This window comes from Hermetia illucens, chromosome 4, assembly GCF_905115235.1.
Source record: "Hermetia illucens chromosome 4, iHerIll2.2.curated.20191125, whole genome shotgun sequence".
NCBI lineage: Eukaryota > Metazoa > Arthropoda > Insecta > Diptera > Stratiomyidae > Hermetia > Hermetia illucens.
The window spans coordinates 110,460,054-110,477,724 of record NC_051852.1 but is presented as its reverse complement, the minus strand read 5'-3'; the positions used below and the strand labels follow the sequence as shown (position 1 = coordinate 110,477,724).

General features: G+C 43.1%; 1 protein-coding gene across 2 annotated transcripts in view; it reads right to left on the bottom strand.

Moving 5' to 3' along the window:
- Positions 1–6,785: 6,785 nt before the first annotated feature.
- LOC119655585 (nuclear transcription factor Y subunit alpha) overlaps positions 6,786–17,671 on the bottom strand; it is a 129,248-nt gene continuing 118,362 nt past the window's right edge. The window contains exons 4-8 of one of the 2 annotated variants that reach the window (XM_038061528.1): positions 14,872–16,024; positions 14,328–14,812; positions 7,311–7,481; positions 7,124–7,241; positions 6,786–7,062 (exon numbers count right to left, since the gene is read on the bottom strand). In XM_038061528.1, the coding sequence (XP_037917456.1) occupies positions 7,032–7,062; positions 7,124–7,241; positions 7,311–7,481; positions 14,328–14,812; positions 14,872–16,024 (1,958 nt within the window). In that variant the 3' untranslated portion in view covers positions 6,786–7,031. Of the gene's footprint in view, positions 7,063–7,123; positions 7,242–7,310; positions 7,482–13,742; positions 14,813–14,871; positions 16,025–17,671 lie in introns of both variants that reach the window. The other variant, XM_038061527.1, reaches the window with a different exon arrangement.

Sequence of the window (17,671 nt, the reverse complement as noted above, 5' to 3'; positions counted from 1 at the left end):
AGTTTTCGGCTCTAATATTCTCGGTCGAGCGGCCGCGTTTTCAAATTTTGGAAATCGCAGTGTGTAACTTGCAACTAGTTTCGGGGTGTTCTAGGCGGCCGTTTGCCTTCCACTGTGCCCTTGGGCCTGGGGATCCTTCGTCGTCAATACATGACTTTCTAACTGAAATTTTCAAATTTTAACATAGATGGCGGCCACAATAAGTTAGGATGTTTTGTGGGCTGTTGATTGTGCATATTTATATTGTGAGAGTTGTACCTAAGGACACAAAACTGTCGATTTTTTCGAAGTTTTGGCCGCTTAATGCCGCGTTTTTGTTAATTACCGGTTTGGGTCATCATTTTGGTCCCCTCTCCGTTTATTTTTAAGCAAATTTCTTTTGCCGCTTTGTCAAGCTTCACTAGGGCTTCTTTTGAGTTATTTTGTATCATCCGGACAGACTACTGCCTGAAATGATTTGTTCAGTAGCGGGCCTTTTACATTAACTAGCATTTATTGGATAAAACCCTTCAGAGCGATGTTGGATAATTTCAAGGCCAGTATATTGCCTTGCTTTAATCCCGAGTCTGTGTTGAAGTATCTTGTTCATGGGTTTTGTAACTTTACTTGAGCGCTAGACTGAGAGCTGACGCACACAGAACGCGTTTTGCGTTCTTTGTAATGTGGGCTTTCTTATGCAGCAATGTACACTGCCGGCGGTCAGGTTGCCACCATCCGGACACTACTTGGTAGTTATTTCATGCAAACTCTACGCTTTTAAATGCATCCTTGATTTTTTCGACTGTAGGGGGGTGGCTTCCGTTCCTCGAAATATTGGACGCATCGATTCCCCGCTGAGTTTCTGCAAAATATGGTTCTGGGCTGGGAGCTCTTGCCTCTTGCCAGTCGTCATGTATTCCTCGGAAACTTGGGTTCTTAGCAAGAAAAATTGCGAACTCTTGGCCGCGTTCGAGAGAAGAATCCTCCGAAGAATTTTTGGCCCCCTACATGAGGAAATCTATGAGCGATACCATGACCGCCCGGTTGTGGATAAAATCCGGCTCAATAGGTTACGGTGGGCGGGTCACTTAATCCGTATGGATGAGGATGATCCCACCCGGAAAGTCTATAAGGGCAATATCTATGGTAGAAAAAGAAGACGAGGCAGACCCTGCCTAAGATGGAGCGATGGTGTGGGCCAGGACGCCAGACAGCTTTTAGGGATATCGAATTGGTGGACCTCGGCGCAAAACCGGGATGTCTGGAGTTCCTTATTAAGGCAGGCCTAGACCGGATACCGGTTGTTGCGCCGTTGATGATGATGATGGTTCTGGGCTAGAAACTTGTCCTTTTTTCGTTAAGTTGAAAATGGATCTCAAATTATGTTTCTTCAACTACCGTTAATTTTCTAACTTGTGTTTTTGTTTTCTGCGGATCGTGTCAGCAGTGCGTCTTAATTCTACTTACTTATTTCGTTTGGTTCCTGTGAATCGTTCCTGATATTGTTTGCATGCAGCGTTTTGCTTATTGAAAGCCTGCTGCGACCCTTCGTCAAACCTTTCATTCTTTTTGCTTCAGAATTTTTGTCCTATGGTTTGCGCCTTTCAGGTAATTTCACTTCATATGAATGCTATCGGCTTTCTGGTGTCGGTTCAACATATTTCGATACAATTTCTTCGTTCTGCAACTTTTCAATATCAAACCCGACACTCCTATTATAAACTCAAATAAAGGGAGGAAAGCTAATTTTTATGATTTTGTTTTTTTTGCCCAGACTGGTTACCGGTTGCGCCGTTGATGATGATCATATTGAAGAAGTGTTCGTTTCAAGTCTTTCTTCTGGGACACAGCTCCTGAGATTTATAAAGAAGTACCTAAGTAATGATATATATGGGGTATGTTTTCCAATCTGTCCTTAGGGATTCTTATACATATGTGGGACTGCCATTGAAGATAATTGTTATCTCTCTACTTTTGTTGATACATTCACTTAGGTAACTTTTTTGACGTAGACGCTTAGAAGCTTCCTGTATTATTTCCGAATCAGAAGTTTATAACATAAAATATAGTTGATTGTCCTTTTTGGATAGGGTGAGTGGATGTGCATTGTGTGCCAACTACCAACTAAATACCTCCCCGTTGACAGAGAACTAGCTTGGTACTGGTCGATACATTACTTTGTGTTAACCCTCCCGCTCTTCCCTCTTGAGAAGCCTTTAATTTAGGGAATTTCCTTCATCAACGTGTGAGAAGGGAACCTCGTGTTATCCGGCCCCTTCATCGGTTGTACGTAATGCTTTATTTGCCAACGTTACCCAGTATCTCTCTGTTACTCTGGCTTCCCTGTGCCTGCACAAAATTAGTGACAAATTCCATTCTACTTCTTGCAAGAACGAAAGATATTATTGGCATCGCCAAGCACGCAGTCACGTTCCCAATTTTGTGCACAGAAGACTGAAAACCTTCATGCTTGTTTAGAAGTTAAGTATAATAAGAAAATAATCAATTTTACCATGCTTTCGATTCAGTCACGCATCTAAGCTGTTAATGAGTCGCGCAGTCCATTTGCCTCTTGACTCGCTTTCCCAAGAGAGCTGTATTTACTTTTCTGTGTATTGTACATTACATAAATAAATAAATGCATTTGCGCGAGGTGCTTATGATACATTTCCTTGCCAAAAGCATCAACCCACACCTTTGTACCGAAGTGCAAAACGTACGGCGTCGCGCTTGCGGTAAGTAGTCTTTTGCTTTTGCAAGTTAGGTCCTCAACGTTTGTCATTAGCCGACTTAAGGCCGAGACTGCTGCTACAGCCTTGTCCGTTGCTGCTTTGATTTGCTTGAAAAACTCATCTTTGAGTCGGGCATCAATACAAGGTAACTAAACCGTTGGTTTAGACTCGATTATTGAATCATCATCAACGGCGCAACAACCGGTAGCCGGTCTAGGCCTGCCTAAATAAGGAACTCCAGACATCCCGGTTTGGCGCCGAGGTCCACCAATTCGATCTCCCTAAAACTGTCTGACGTCCTGACTTACGCCATCGCTCCATCTTAGGCAGGGTCTGCCTCGTCTTCTTTTTCTACCATAGATATTGTCCTTATAGACTTATAGACGGGTTGGATCATCCTCATCCATACGGATTAAGTGACCCGCCCACCGTAACCTATTGAGCCGGATTTTATCCACAACCTGTCGGTCATGGTATCACTTATAGATTTCGTCGTTATGTAGGCTACGGAATCGTCCATCCTCATGTAGGGGGCCAAAAATTCTTCGGAGGATTCTTCTCTCGAACGCGGCCTAGAGTTCACAATTTTTCTTGCTAAGAACCCAAGTTTCCGAGGAATACATGAGGACTGGCAAGATCATAGTCTTGTACAGTAAGAGCTTTGACCCTATGGTGAGACGTTTCGAGCGAAACAGTTTTTGTAAGCTCAAATAGGCTCTGTTGGCAGCCAACAGCCGTGCGCGAATTTCATCGTCGTAGCTGTTATCGGTTGTGATTTTTGACCCCAGGTAGGAGAAATTATTAACGGTCTCAAAGTTTTAGTCTCCTATCTTCATTGTTTTCGTTTGACCATTGCGATTCGATGTTGTTCGATCTTTTGGTTTTGGCGTTGACATTGTCACCATGTACTTCGTCGTGCCTTCATTAATGTGCAGCCCAAGATCTCGCGCCACCTGCTCGATCTAGATGAAGGTGGACTGTACATCTCGGGTTGTTTTTCCCATGATGTCGATATTGTCAGCGTAGGCCAGTAGTTGGGTGGACTTGGAGAGGATGGTGCCTCTCGCAATTACATTGGCATCGCGAATCACTTTCTCCAGGGCCAGGTTAAAGGGGACGCATGATAGAACATCCCTTTGTCGTAGACCGTTGTTGATGTTTTATGGTCTTGAGAGTGATCCTGCTGCTTTTATCTGGCCTCGCACATTTATCAGGGTCACCATAGTCAGTCTTATCAATTTCTTCGGAATACCGAATTCTCTCATGGCTGTGTACAGTTTTACCCTGGCTATGCTACCATAGCCGATTTTAAAGTCGATGAAAAGATGGTGCAACTGATGTCCATATATATATATATCCAACAGTTTTTTCATCGCTTGCCGCAGTGAGAAAATCTGATGTGCTGCTGATTTGCCTGGAGTGAAGCCTCTTTGTTATGGGCCAATGATGTTCTGGGCGTATGGGGCTATCCGGCTAGCAATCTTGCTAGTAGAGGAGAATATTTTATAGATGGTACTGAGCAACGTGATACCTCTATAATTGCTGCACTGCGTAATATCCCCTTTTTTTATGTATGAGACAGATAATGCCTCGTTGCCAGTCGTCAGGCATTGATTCACTGTCCCATACTTTGAACATTAGTTAATGAACCACTTGGTGTAATTGGTCGCCTCCATATTTAACTAATTTGGCTGTAATTCTAGGCTCTTCGCGATTTATGGATTTTAAGCCAATGAATTGCACGAACTGTTTCTTCTATGCTTGGTGGTGGCAACATTTGTCCGTCGTTTTCAGTTGGTAGGACCTCCAACTCGCCGATATTTTGGTTGTTGAGCAGTTCTTCAAAATACTCAACCCATTGCTCCAATATGCCCATTCTGTCGGAAATCAGATTTTCATCTTTTTCTCGGCAGGATGAGCATCGTGGTGTATGGGGGTTCATCATGCTGACTTGTTGGTAAAATTCGCGCCTGGTGTGGCTGCTCTCTGTACTTTTCTAGTTCACAGACTTGTTGGTTCTCTCAGGCTTCCTTTTTCTGTCTGGGTAGTCTGGAGTTCGTGATAATTCTCTGCGCGTGCCCACATTCTTTGAGAATGTAACATTACTCGGCTTACATTCATCGTCAAACCAGGCGTTCCGATTTTTCTTGCGGCTGGGGCCAAGCATCTTTGTGGCCGTATCAATGATAACGTTCTTCAGGTGGTTGTGAAGATCATTTGTTGATGCTTCATCTCCAAGATCTTTGTTGACTGCGGTTATTGCGGCATCTATTTCGCCCTTATAGGTGTTGCGGAGGGCTGTGTTGTGAATGGCTTCAGTATTCAATCTCACCTGATTGTCAGAGGGGATTGTAGGTGGTGTCGTATTTCGAGCTCGGAGTACTATGCCAACGAGATATATGTTCTGACATTCATCAAGGCTGAGAGGTGGTGGGGTTCAATCAGCACGTGGTCAGTTTGGTTGAAAGTGGTCCCGTCTGGAGAGGCCCATGTATGTTTGTGGACCGCTTTCCGCGCAAACCAGGTACTTCCAACAACCATTTCGTGCGATACTGCTAACTGAATAATCCGCAGTCCGTTATCATTTGTGTCCCTATGTAAGCTATGGAAGCCGACGTATCGCTTGAATATGGTCCCTACTTGACTGTTCTCCAAGTATGATTTGATATCATACTTGGGACAGGCTTCGAGGGTCCACTCAACTGTCTCGTAGAAGGTATCCTTCTCCGACTCTGCAGTCTCCTCTGTAGGGGCGTGAATGTTCATGAGGTTTATATTTCTAAACTTGCCTCGCAAACGCAGAGTGTATAGCCTTTCGTTTATGTTTTCAAAGCCGATAACAGCAGGTTTCATTTTTTGGCTGGCTAAGAAACCTACTCCAAGCACATGGTTTACTGGATGGCAACTATAATATATGGTGTAGCGGCTCTTTTCCAGGAAACCGGTCCCTGGCCATCGCATCTCATGCAACGCTGTTACATCAGCCTTATATTGGGACAGGTTATTGGCTAGTTGCTCAGCAGCATTTGGTCTGTACAGTGCACGTTGCATGAGAAAATGCGCAAATCGTTAATCCGTTGTCGTTGCTGGGTTCGTCGTTGTAAAATCCATCCTGTCCGAGGCTCCTTCCGTGGCTTGGTAACATCGGTTTTCCGTGTAGGGTTGTTACCCCTACTCAAGCTGGAGGACCAGTTGGTACTTTTTGTCCCGTTTTTAGGCGCGGAAGACTCGCTTTCATCCTTCTCCGTCTGCAGTTTTTCATGAAGAAAGAACTCTCAGCGATCACGACGTGGAGGTGGAAGTAGGGCTTGGTAGTAGAGCTGTTGGTGTTGGTTCAGCAGGCGTTTCCCAGGTTTTATGTTCCATCGTGGGTACCAATTCACGTTTCGCCCTGGGACCTATACTACCCCTTAAACGCCACCGAAAGATAACGCCGTGACGCGTGACGTATTGTTCGTTCCTTGCTGAGAATCTTCCAGAATACGCTACTCCTCCACTGAAAACACGACTGTGACGCGATTGTTAGGTCGGGGATGCTTTCTTCGCAACCTGGTCACTAATTACGTTCTCGCCGTCACTTCGCTCCGGAGTTTGGATGAGGCGCGCCACTTTTAAATGCCCTGGCATTAAAGTCACCCCTAGGATCCGGTTCTTCATACTCAAGACAGTGTCCCTCAGAGCATCAAGCTTGCGTCGAAAGTCTGGCATCGGTTCATTCGGTGTTAGACGTTTAAAAATGTTATTCTTAAATGCTGAAAGCGGATAAAGCCGGTCGGACGTCAGCCGTTCCAAATTTAGAAGATGTGTCGCACTAGGTCTTCTATTACCTCCGCAACAACCGTGGCTAGGAACTTGTGAGCGGTTGCACTCCGGTGCACGTTAATGTGTAGGATGCGGAGTATCTGCGACATTTTGCTCTCCTGTATGATCCCTGAAATACGGTAAATATGTACCCATAGTTTAAGCACTTGTAACATTGCTGAATCGCGTGTCAATAGGACAATGTGAAGTTATTGCAATAGGAAAGTCGTATTTTTACTAAAGGACTTGCACCAAATTATGTATGAATAAGGCTGCTTTCGATTCATGTTTATTTATGCGAAAGAAATACAATTTCGTTTTACATTCTAATAAATTATTTTGTAAATAATTATTACGAAATACATATATAAACGCATGCATTTAATATCTAATTTTGCACTTGGGAAATTACGTGTAAACTTCTAACTTTGAAACACAGGTCAACATGGTCCGTTATATACCCCTCTACACCTACTGCTATTAGTATACACTTAATCTGCTTGTTTGCCTGCGCAATGCTCATTCAGCCGGTGAATTCGCTTTTTGCAACCTAGATCGGAGAGACAAAGGAATTATTGGGAAAAATATATTGGGAATACTTGAGAGATTACCTTCGCCGAATAATTTTTATGGATATTGATCCTTCACGGACTGCCTTGAACAGAGCGATAGCTTCGGCGTGGCTTTTACCTTCGACGGAGCAATTGTTTATCTCGATTATTTCGTCACCTGTGGAATTGGAAGAATTAGTAATATCGTTTAAAAGGCATCATTTATTATTTAGAATTGCATTTTCACCTGCTAGGAGTGTGCCATCATCAGCAGCTTGTCCCGAAGGAAAAACCGTTTTTACAAAGATTCCCATTATTCCCTTGGGTGAATCTCTACCGCCGACTATGCTGAATCCGAGGGATTTCATTCCAGGTCCTTTGAAAAAATCGACTGTACGAATTATACAGCGTCCTAATCCTAGAAAAAATTAAATAATTATGTGGTCTTAGTAACATTCGCAATAGATATGTGTGTGGAGTAATTTAGTACGTAGCCAGAAATTAAATGGTGAACGCCACTTAGGGCTTCATTTTTGAGTGGGCTTCGCTGTCGTAATGAATGGTTTCAAGGTAGCGATGTAGACTAACCCGGATTGTGATAAGAGTGCCAGCGAATGTTTATTGGTTGCGTTTAGTAGCGGGGCAGGGAAGACTGTGCAGTGCATCAAGAAGAGGAAGATTTTTCTTTGCATAAGAATGTTAGTTCTAGGAAAGTTTTAGTGCCTTCAGAAATGCTGATATTGACGATCATTAGACGATGTGCCACGATGCGGAAAATGATAGACTTGCATAGTTTTAAAATATTAGGATTATTAAAAGTCTGCTATTAGTGTGATTTCATTGTAATAAAAAACAATCAAATATATTATTAAATTCAAGTCCGTAGTTGACAAAAGCAGGAGATCCTTCTTTATTAGATGATTCCAAGAACGACTATCCGAAGGAGAATACCAGTTTCTAGTTCAAAACTACCTCATTGTGGGTTTGTAAACGAATAACGAAATGTTAGTACTAAGAAGTTAGCATAAAACGCTGTCATGTAATGGGTTATATGTAAGGATGTGGGCCATACCACTTCAACCATATCTAACGAGCTATCGCTGTATATTGCAGCATGTTCAGTTTCATTCTCTTCACCGCGAATCTTGGGCAGTGAAACATCACATACGCTGGATTCTCCACTATACCACCGCATTCAGGACAATTCAGCGAATCATCAAGACCAAAGCGATCGAGATACTGCCGGTGGTAATCGCAGTGTCCGGAGCGGAATTGGGTAATGCGGTGAGTCGTCTTCCCGTGTTTCTAATGTTTAGAGCCAGCCTATGTGGCCACCGATTCTTCGAAGATGCATCCCATCGAATTCCAACGTTCTGTGCGCCCCTTCATACGCCTTGCATGATACAGCACACTAATTTCTTTCGTCAAAATGTCGACTGGGATCATGCGGCGCTGCAGACCGTCAGAGCCATCAGCCGGTACACCGATTCGATTTCATCTGCTTCCGTCTCTGACAGCTTGCAAGGTGACACGTAAGGCAGAACGGATCGCACCACTTCAGCTAGAAAAAATCTTTGACAGTGGGTCGCCCCGCCAACATTTGGTACCATTTTGCAAGTGTCGCAGTGGCACACATATTATAAGTGCGTCAAAAGCTTAGTTTAGCATCAATCGTTACCACCAGGTATTTGATAGATTTGATAGATTCGAAACGATCGTGTGTTTAACGATTCCCACTTTCACAGTGGTTTTCTTTTTACGCTTCGGTATTAAGATCGCTTCCGTTTTTCCATCAGCCCTACCGTGACTTTACCGTTCTCGCTGTCTCCATCGCATGGACCTCCACATCCTCTAACAACGACCACTATAGCCAGGTCATTCGCAAAGTCGACAATCGTAGCCCCTTCGGGACGGAAAGTTCAGGCTCTTCATTGTACATGACATTCCACAGCAGGGTACCTCCTTTGTGATAATGCATTCTAGAGGGCCCCTCATCGGTCCCGCAGTAAAGAGTCCTCTCTGAAAGGTAATTCTCGATCAACTATTGAGGAACATCTATATCAGCCAATGTCTTTTTAATTCGGATCTAGTTTGGCGGAGTTGAATGCATTTTTGACACTCAATATCAACACGGGACAGCACCACCATGCTTATATTATGTTATGAACAGTAGAGTGGACGTGCGGAAACCCATACTGACGCTCCGATAAGATAGGCTTTCCACGATGGATAACAATTTGTTGTATATCCATAATCTATAATATGATGTTAGCTTTCCAAGTGGCCTAATGGGTTTGATGAGCAACACCAGCTTCCGTCTTTCCAATGAACAGGGAATATCCTTCTTTTAGGCACACCTCAAAGCTCTGTTAGGGATGATATCCAAACTTGCGACCTTGTTGTCGGCAATACTACTACATTTTTTTTTGGCAATTCTTTCTCGATTACTGGCGGTTCACTCGTTGGGCTGGACCTCTATTTGCTTTCCGCTGTTGTGTTGGTGGGAAAACAGAGTGGCAACAGCCTTTTTCAGAAGCCACAGGTAGCCGGTGATCTTTGCAGTCTTTTCATTACCACCCGTTGGCACCACTCCAAAGGTTTATATAGGCATATATACACAACTGTTTGCAATTCTTTTTGTTCTTCCGAATGCCTTTTTTAAACGGCCCCGCAATTATCTGTGCTAAACCTGGTAAAGCTTCATTGCCCGGAAACATTCAGCACATAATTGCGATTTCGTTGCTTTACCAGTCGCCTTCTGAGAATAGTAGCATTGCATGCTTTTGTTATCCATTGTTTGGTCTGCATGACTTTTTCTATGGCGGTACCATCCAGGGATACTTCGGGTTTGAAAATGCTTTCGCCGCCTCCTGGCAACGCACCTGGCATTCTGCGAGAGCTCTTTTTCGTCCTTGATTTGCATGCAGATTGCCTGATGGTCACTGTGAGTATAGTTCTCACTGACTTGCCATGCGACTCTTCCGTTGCTAGGAGTTGACAGGAATGATGCGCAGGTGTGGTTGACATGCTATTGGGGTTTATGGCAATAGTAACATATAAGTAAAAAATACCAAATTCTTCCTTGCTTGGAATCCAGTAAATAAACTGAGAAAATGAAGTTTCTAATTCTTGCTCCCTCCATTTTTGATCTGCCATAAAAGAGGATATTTTTATTTTCGCAACAAAGTACCGTGAACTTGATTGGGCTGAGAAAATTGATCGAAATCGAAACATTGGGACCGACTAGGTATAACATCTAGCTACACACATACCTTCGCTTATTTTCTAGTTGTCGTCGTGAATCAGTCTCTTCTTAGAAAAGTAGACAAGATATTTATCCGTGCCATTCAATATACAAGGATTCACTCCTTTGTGGAGTAAAGGGCGTCGACGAACCTCCTTTTTGGATTGGATTTTTTTTTTCAATGAAACGGAGGTTCAGTTTTATTATCAACACACGTAATGCTGTGAAAGTGATAAGTCTACAGCATTGGGACACTACAAAGCGGTACATATCCTTTTAGTCTTCAGTTGAGACATTTGAAATATCTTTCAATATCTAACGGGCGTTTGCTTCCAGGAGTTCCTACAAGATTTGGGGTTTTATTGGTGTGAAGGATCATATTATCATATTATATTACTCCGATACAAGTGTGACTGAAGTTGGAATTGGTGTTTGTGAGAAACGGGTAGGGCTGACTGATCGACAGACATATTCACATACAGCGATCTAATAAACGGTTGTAATAAAAACTTTATAAATAACTTATCCTTGTACCAGAAGACCAGCAGCAAATGCGAACTTGAATCGACCCTAAGAAAACTAGGATTGAAGCATGTACGAACAAGAAACCCTTGCGAGGAAAGTGAGTTTTGCCTATGAATAACAGAAGTTCCGAGTTTTTCTAGCCTTGTAGATTGAATAATAAGAGACGATCAGAACAAACAAAAATTTGGAGCTGAAATATGGGCTGAGAACCTGACGTGTAAGGTGACAATCGAGAAAACTTCAGACTTGGCCCCATCTCATATCTGTAAAGAAGGCAAGGAATTTAGGCTAACCATCATAGTTGCGAATTCTTCTACTGAAAAAAAATGCCGATGAAAAAGGCTGAATTATTATTAAGAGTGACAAATCATATGATTCAAAATCACGTAGGCAAATACTGAGGTTTTCAAGGAGATCAATAATCTAAAGAAACTAGACTCGCATGAAAGATTTTACATTTAAAAAAATTCGCAGGTTTAAAATGAACAATTCGGAAGATTTCTTTACGTTGTCCTAATCTTATGGATGTAGGAAACGGTTTGGAGGAAACCAAACTATTTCTTTCATTGATAAAGCTGCATGGCGTAAGAGCATTAATTGGCACAGGCATGGTTTTAAAGGGTAAAGATCTCACGGTTATTCCTACTTTATACAAAAGAAAGACATCGGAAATCTACTCCTAAATATTTGATTTTGTAATTAAACTTGTATCGACGATAAAGTGGGTAGCGTGTAATCACCCCTTGGCAATTAAGTGCTCTGATAGTGAGGGAGGTCAGTAGGGAATTTCTCTAAGGAAACCATCTACACCTTAGCGTAACCTGTGTGGGTGGGTGAATAGCACCGAGGCACCGTTTGAAGCAAGGAACTTAAAAAGTTACTTTGACTTTTTCGTAGCCAATCTTCAGGAACATGGGCAAGCGGCCAGTAAAAGCTGAAGGTAGCCCAGGTAAACTTCTAGCATTGTGAACCAGTAATGACAGCAATTAGTTAGCTAATGAGAGCTGAAGGTCTGCTCTTCTGTCCTTGGCTAGTGGACAGAAGAGTAGCTGCACTTGGAGCATAGGAGGCTAGTTAATATCTGTCAAAGCTAGGGTATGTATATTTATTCAATTCGAAATTAAATAATAACACGGCAGATAGCTGGGAGGCAGTTAGCTGTGTAACAATAGCGCAATATCATAGATGCTAGATAGCTCGGTGTTGAACGCTAGAGACCTCAGCTCTAACATTGTTACTGGTGATTACAACGCGCTGGCCTTATACTGGGGAAGCCGAGTGATGAACACCATGAGTCAAATCCTATTGGAATCCTTCGCGAGCTGGACATTGTCCTAGCCAAGATTTAATGCGTGCCCACCTTCCGAGGCAGAGAGTAGGGTCCGCTGTTCGATCTAATTTATTTTAGTTGCCCATTGGCGAGAGAGATTGTCTGGCTGGCGTGTCTCACAGTGACCCCCGCACAATTTTTCTCGACATTAGAAACGGGGGAAGGGACAGTCAAATATCCAACAGAAATGAAAGAACCCGGATAGCTGGCCAGTACACTGGAGCTTTCTAGGGGATGACACTCCTGGCGGGTTCAGATGGAAATTAGGACCCAAAGGGAACGGCGCTGGGAAAGGTACGTCAGCGTGGAACCAGCAAATCCCGCTGTTGAGGTCAGTATGTTTGCGAGCGACTTTGCCGAAAGATAAGAGAAAACTCAGAGCATCGGCAAAAAGAGAGAAAATACCGGGATCATTGAAATAGCCTTAAGAAGGCCATACTAGGTACAGGCAGCTGTATCTTGAGGCAAAGGCGGGGCGCTGCCTACAAAGATGTACTGAACAGAAATCACCTCAAGGGACTTACTCGCGATTCTTATTCAAAATAATTGCAATTCTTTTCCCACAATACGAAAATAGTGGAATTCAGACTTCTCAATTTCCGGCGGTGACCGAAGAGGAATTATAAGAGATCTGTGGAAACGTTGGGGATAATAAGGCTTCGGGATTGGACGGGTTTCCGAACAAAGTCATGAAATAGGCTGTTAAAATCAGACCTACATGGTTCGCAAGCACATTTGAATCTAACATGGTGGAAGGAGGGTTTCCCTCTCAGTGACAGAGGCAGAGGTTGGTTCCGCTACTGTAGCACCCTCGCTAGGGTCTATCGCGACGGCAGTATGGGTTTCGGCTAACCCGTCCTACCGTCGATGTAATAATGACGGTCGTGGATTTAGCTCGGGAGGCCTTGGTCTTTGGTAAGTGCTGGGTGATGCTAAATGTCAGAAATGCTTTTAATTCGCCCAACTGCGGTTGGATTAAGGGCCCCTTGGCTGAATTGAGTATCCCTGGTGGCTTAGCTCGGATAATTGAGAGTTGGAGAGACTTCTATATCTGGGGGTAATGATCATACCAACTTGAGCTTATGAAATCTATTATCTGAGATGCATGGGGAATGATTATAATTGACTAATTAGAAAAGGGGTCTACAACAGCTGGTTTTTCACCATGACAGCGTTCCCGCTTCTAAAGTCTGAATTCTGAAGCTCTTCACGAATCAGGCATTGGGTTTCTCGAGCATCCACTTTATTGTTCATATCTAGTCCAATGGTAGCATAAAAACAGCTTCGACAACAGAAATTCTGAGATAATAATGGTTCAATAAGAGGAAACTGTAGAGGAAGTGATTCTGAATTCAACTACCATATACAAGTTGGCAACATAAACGTATTAGCTCCTATTTTCAAAGACCTACTCCAGGAGAATTATCCTCGAGACAATCGCAGGTCCAAACATAGTAGCTCCTGTATGCAAGTTGGTAACAGGTCGCCAACAAGAGTGTTGCTAGATTTAATGTTGGAATATTTGGCTCTGTTCAATATAATTAAATAAAGAGAGGAATTTACTTCATTTGCACACTTACCGTCATTGGCTGTACCCCCGTCATCAAATTCGTTAGTATCGTTATGCGTAGCGCTGGTTGCACTTGAACTTGAGCTGGATTGCTTACAACCCTCGCCGTTCTTGTTATTTGAAATCACGTTATGAGGATTAAATGTAGTTGTACTAGTAAGTGGTGCACTGTAGCGTGGTTTACCGAATCGGAAGGACCTGTATGTTGAAGTCAAGCTTGTGTTCAATAATGCATTCTTGTTATAATTGGTGGCAGTCATAGAACTATTTGCAATAGGAAAAGTATTTGGCACACATTCTAAGTTGATTAGTGATGTACTAGGTCTTTCCGTTAGGTCAATTTCGTTATATATTCGTTGTTTTAAGGGGGATTTCAATGACTGGAGGTTAGTAGCGGTGGTCGTATTTGCCCTGATGTTATTGGTTAGATTATCTGTTATATACGTTGATGCTTTAAGACCTAAAACATGTGCATAGTCCATTTGTGTCAGAGCTTCAGCTCGCTTACGACTGAGACATTGCCACTTCTCGTCATCACTGATTGTGTTAGATATAGTAACCCGATCGGCGTATACCGGGGTATATTCAGACGTACTGAAGAGAGGTGTCATTTCCAGAGATCTATTCAAGGAGCGTCTTCCCAGGAGAGTTTTTTCTCGAGACTGGACCACAGCATTATTGCCTTCGGTATTAGGTGGGGGGCCGTCAGTGATGTCGGTTTGAATGCTACATATTTCAACATTGCTGAGGCTGTCGGTGCTATGGGCTCTTCCTTCAAACAGTAGTCTCTTCCTAGACGACGATGCTAAGTTGGACGTCGAAGCTGATGCATAATTCTTCTTCAGAGTGAGTGCTGGTTCCACCGTCATATGTGGTTCCGACTGCAGACTGTTTCTATCGACTTGGATTTTTGTGCAAAAATCTGAAACTGCAGCCACCTCATCATGGGCAATAACCAAGTCAATACAGTTATCAATGAATGTCGATAGAAGCTGTTGTGCAGTTTTATAGGACTGCAAACCACGCAAGTGTTGACTATTTACGTTTACAATTTCGTCACCGATTCGTAAACGGCCGTCTCTGTTGAATAGAGAAATGTTTTCAAAGCAGTAGAAGGAGTAAAAAATCAATTCGCTTACCTGTGTGCCAAACCGTATGGATCAATATCAAGTATTAAATATCTAAGCTGCGGCTCTCCTGGACTTCCCGGCACAGTTTGCGGGGTCAGCGTAATTCCAACGCAATCATCGGGGTTGACACGCTCCAGTCTAATTTGCCGGAAACGTCTTCTAATAGGTCCGTATTCATATTGCTGATCACCGTTGCCATTGCAAGATGGGCGGAGCGACGCTAACCCGTTACTTAACCTCTTCAGAGGATCATCCCCATTCCTACTGTCGCTGTCATACCCGGATTCGTTTGAACTTAAACAGCTGCTCAATCTTTGGTAGAGTGGTTCCCAGTCCTTAGACGAATTACTATTGTTACGTGATATAGTGACTTTAGGTGAACAGCTGCTGATCGTGCTATCATCGGAGGAATATCGCTTGATGGCCCCATTACTATTGTACTGAATTCGGTTGTGTTTGCTGGGACTACTACCTGTTGAAAGGTTATCATCATTCGATGGATTTGAATTTGTTTTACTGATCATAATATGATTCCCCAAATTATGCAAACTGTTGAGGGATGATTTATAATTCAGCACTGATCCACCATTCTCCTCAGGTAAAACTGATAATTTGGATCTTAAAAAAGCATATGGGAAGTTTCCGCGTTTCGGATGATCGCCTGTGCTTCCATTTCCAACTTTCTCAATATCATCGCAGCTAGAGGATTTCAGCGATGTACCACTGATTGTCGCCCTCTTATTGATTTTACCATTAACCATGCTAACTCCGTCGGTTGGGTCGTCACACTTAACATAAGAACAAGTGGTCAACTGACTGGTAGAGCTGCTTCTGTACAGTTGATTTGTATTTGGCACTTCAATTAAATTATGAGATTTATGATTGAGCATTCCGGTTGAGCCGATGCGGTGGAAAAAGGATTTGAATGATTTTTGGCGTTCCTTTGTCATAGTTGTTGATTTTGCGGCGGGATCACCATTGAAAGTGATGGCATCTATTGGTCCAGACTTGCTCTTTTTCAGCGTCACTTGTTTCTGTTGATCACTATATTGTCGTTGTGATGCGCGAATCGAAGACTGGTTGAAATTTTCATGATGCTTGTTGGCGTCGTGACGTTTCAAGATATCGAGTTTTTTGCTCATTCGACGACCCCATGTGAACACTAGAATAAAGGAAATAAATAATGCAAAATTATAAAATAGAGAAAAAATCCTTCAATTGGACAGGTGAACAATTATTTCAAGTAGCCATAAAACGGCGAGAATATTTCGAGCAGATTGCAACTGAAGAATTTGTTCATCCTCAACTTCCACATTTGGAGCAACTTCACTTGTTGACGCAACTGAAGTCGAGGAAGCAATAAAACGAAAGAAATCGGGGAAAGCAAAGTAAGCGGCGAAATCGTCGAAATAACCGTGAATCAAATCGAATTTGTCAAGAAGTACCAAACTACTGACGCAATACAATCTGCGCGGTTATTCATGGCGGAACACTTAGTACAGGGGAACTTGTGGGCTGGGTTCAATTGGTCTACCACGGCCCGAAAGTAAAGTTCGAAGTGTGGTGGGTGTATCAAAACCGCTTCGTGTCTCTGTTGGTGCTCATCAAGGAGGCACCCTCCCACCACCCCACTTTGTTCTTGTTATGGATGCTGTCACACGGGACATCCAGCGCTGCTTTATGCAGATGAAGTCTTCCTAGCGTCTAATAGCAAAAATGATCTGAAGCAACTTGTCCAAAAATGGAATGATCGCCCTAAATACGTGAGGAAATTGCTTCACGAATTAGCGCAACCTGGGTGAAATGGCGTTCCACAACTGGTTTTCTTTGTGATCGACGTATCAACGAACGTCTCAAATCTTTACCGCAAAGTCCTCAGTCCTGTCGCTCTCTATGATTCTGAGTGTTGGCCGACTATAAAAGACAGTGAATGACGTCTTCCAGTGATGGAAACGAAGATGTTGCGTTGGACTAATGGCGTGGCACGTTTTGATCACATCCGAAGTGAGGATATCTGCGATCGATATGGAGTTGCACCGATCGTGGAAAAATTGCGAGAGAGACGTCTTCGATGGTATGGTTATGTATAATAATTCGCGCTAACGAGAATTCATTTGCTAGGATTGGTCTCAACATCAAATTCGATGTTAAGCGACCAAAAGGCAGGCCGAAACAACGGTGGCTTGATACGCTGGTTGGGGATTTGAAAGCCTCGCGATTACATCCAGATCAGGCATTTGATACTAAATGGCGAACTAAATAGCGAAACCGATCACGATGAGGATAAAGGCTGAAGAAAAAGAAGATATCTGAGAGCGCTGATCTTCACAGGTAAATACGGTTAAATAAATCAATTTCGAGGCTGATGGCATTTTGGGAATTATATCGGCTCTGTGGTAATTTACAGGGCCGTAGGAAGAAAATCCAGCCGGGTGAAAAGTATACGGGCCTGGGATGAAAATTAAGCGGTCGCCATTTTATCCTTTTTTTCATTAAACTTTCTATTGCGATTCCTTTCGAAAACTTTGGCCCGGGGGAATCTCTCCTTTCCACCCCCTATCGTCACAGTCATTTGGGAAACGGGACATTGAGGAATTTAGGGTGAGCTAGTTTTGTACGGGCATATATCAATGGAGTCCACGCTGTTATGATAGTCCTAATACTAGGAGATGATGAACAGTCCGGTGTTATATGTTAGGGATTATAGCCGTAAAATAACGAGCGGCCCGTTCAGTAGGGAATCTGTAGACGGACATTAGTGTGTAAATTATATTCAAAGTCTTTGTGGAGCTAGCAATGGTATTGGCCA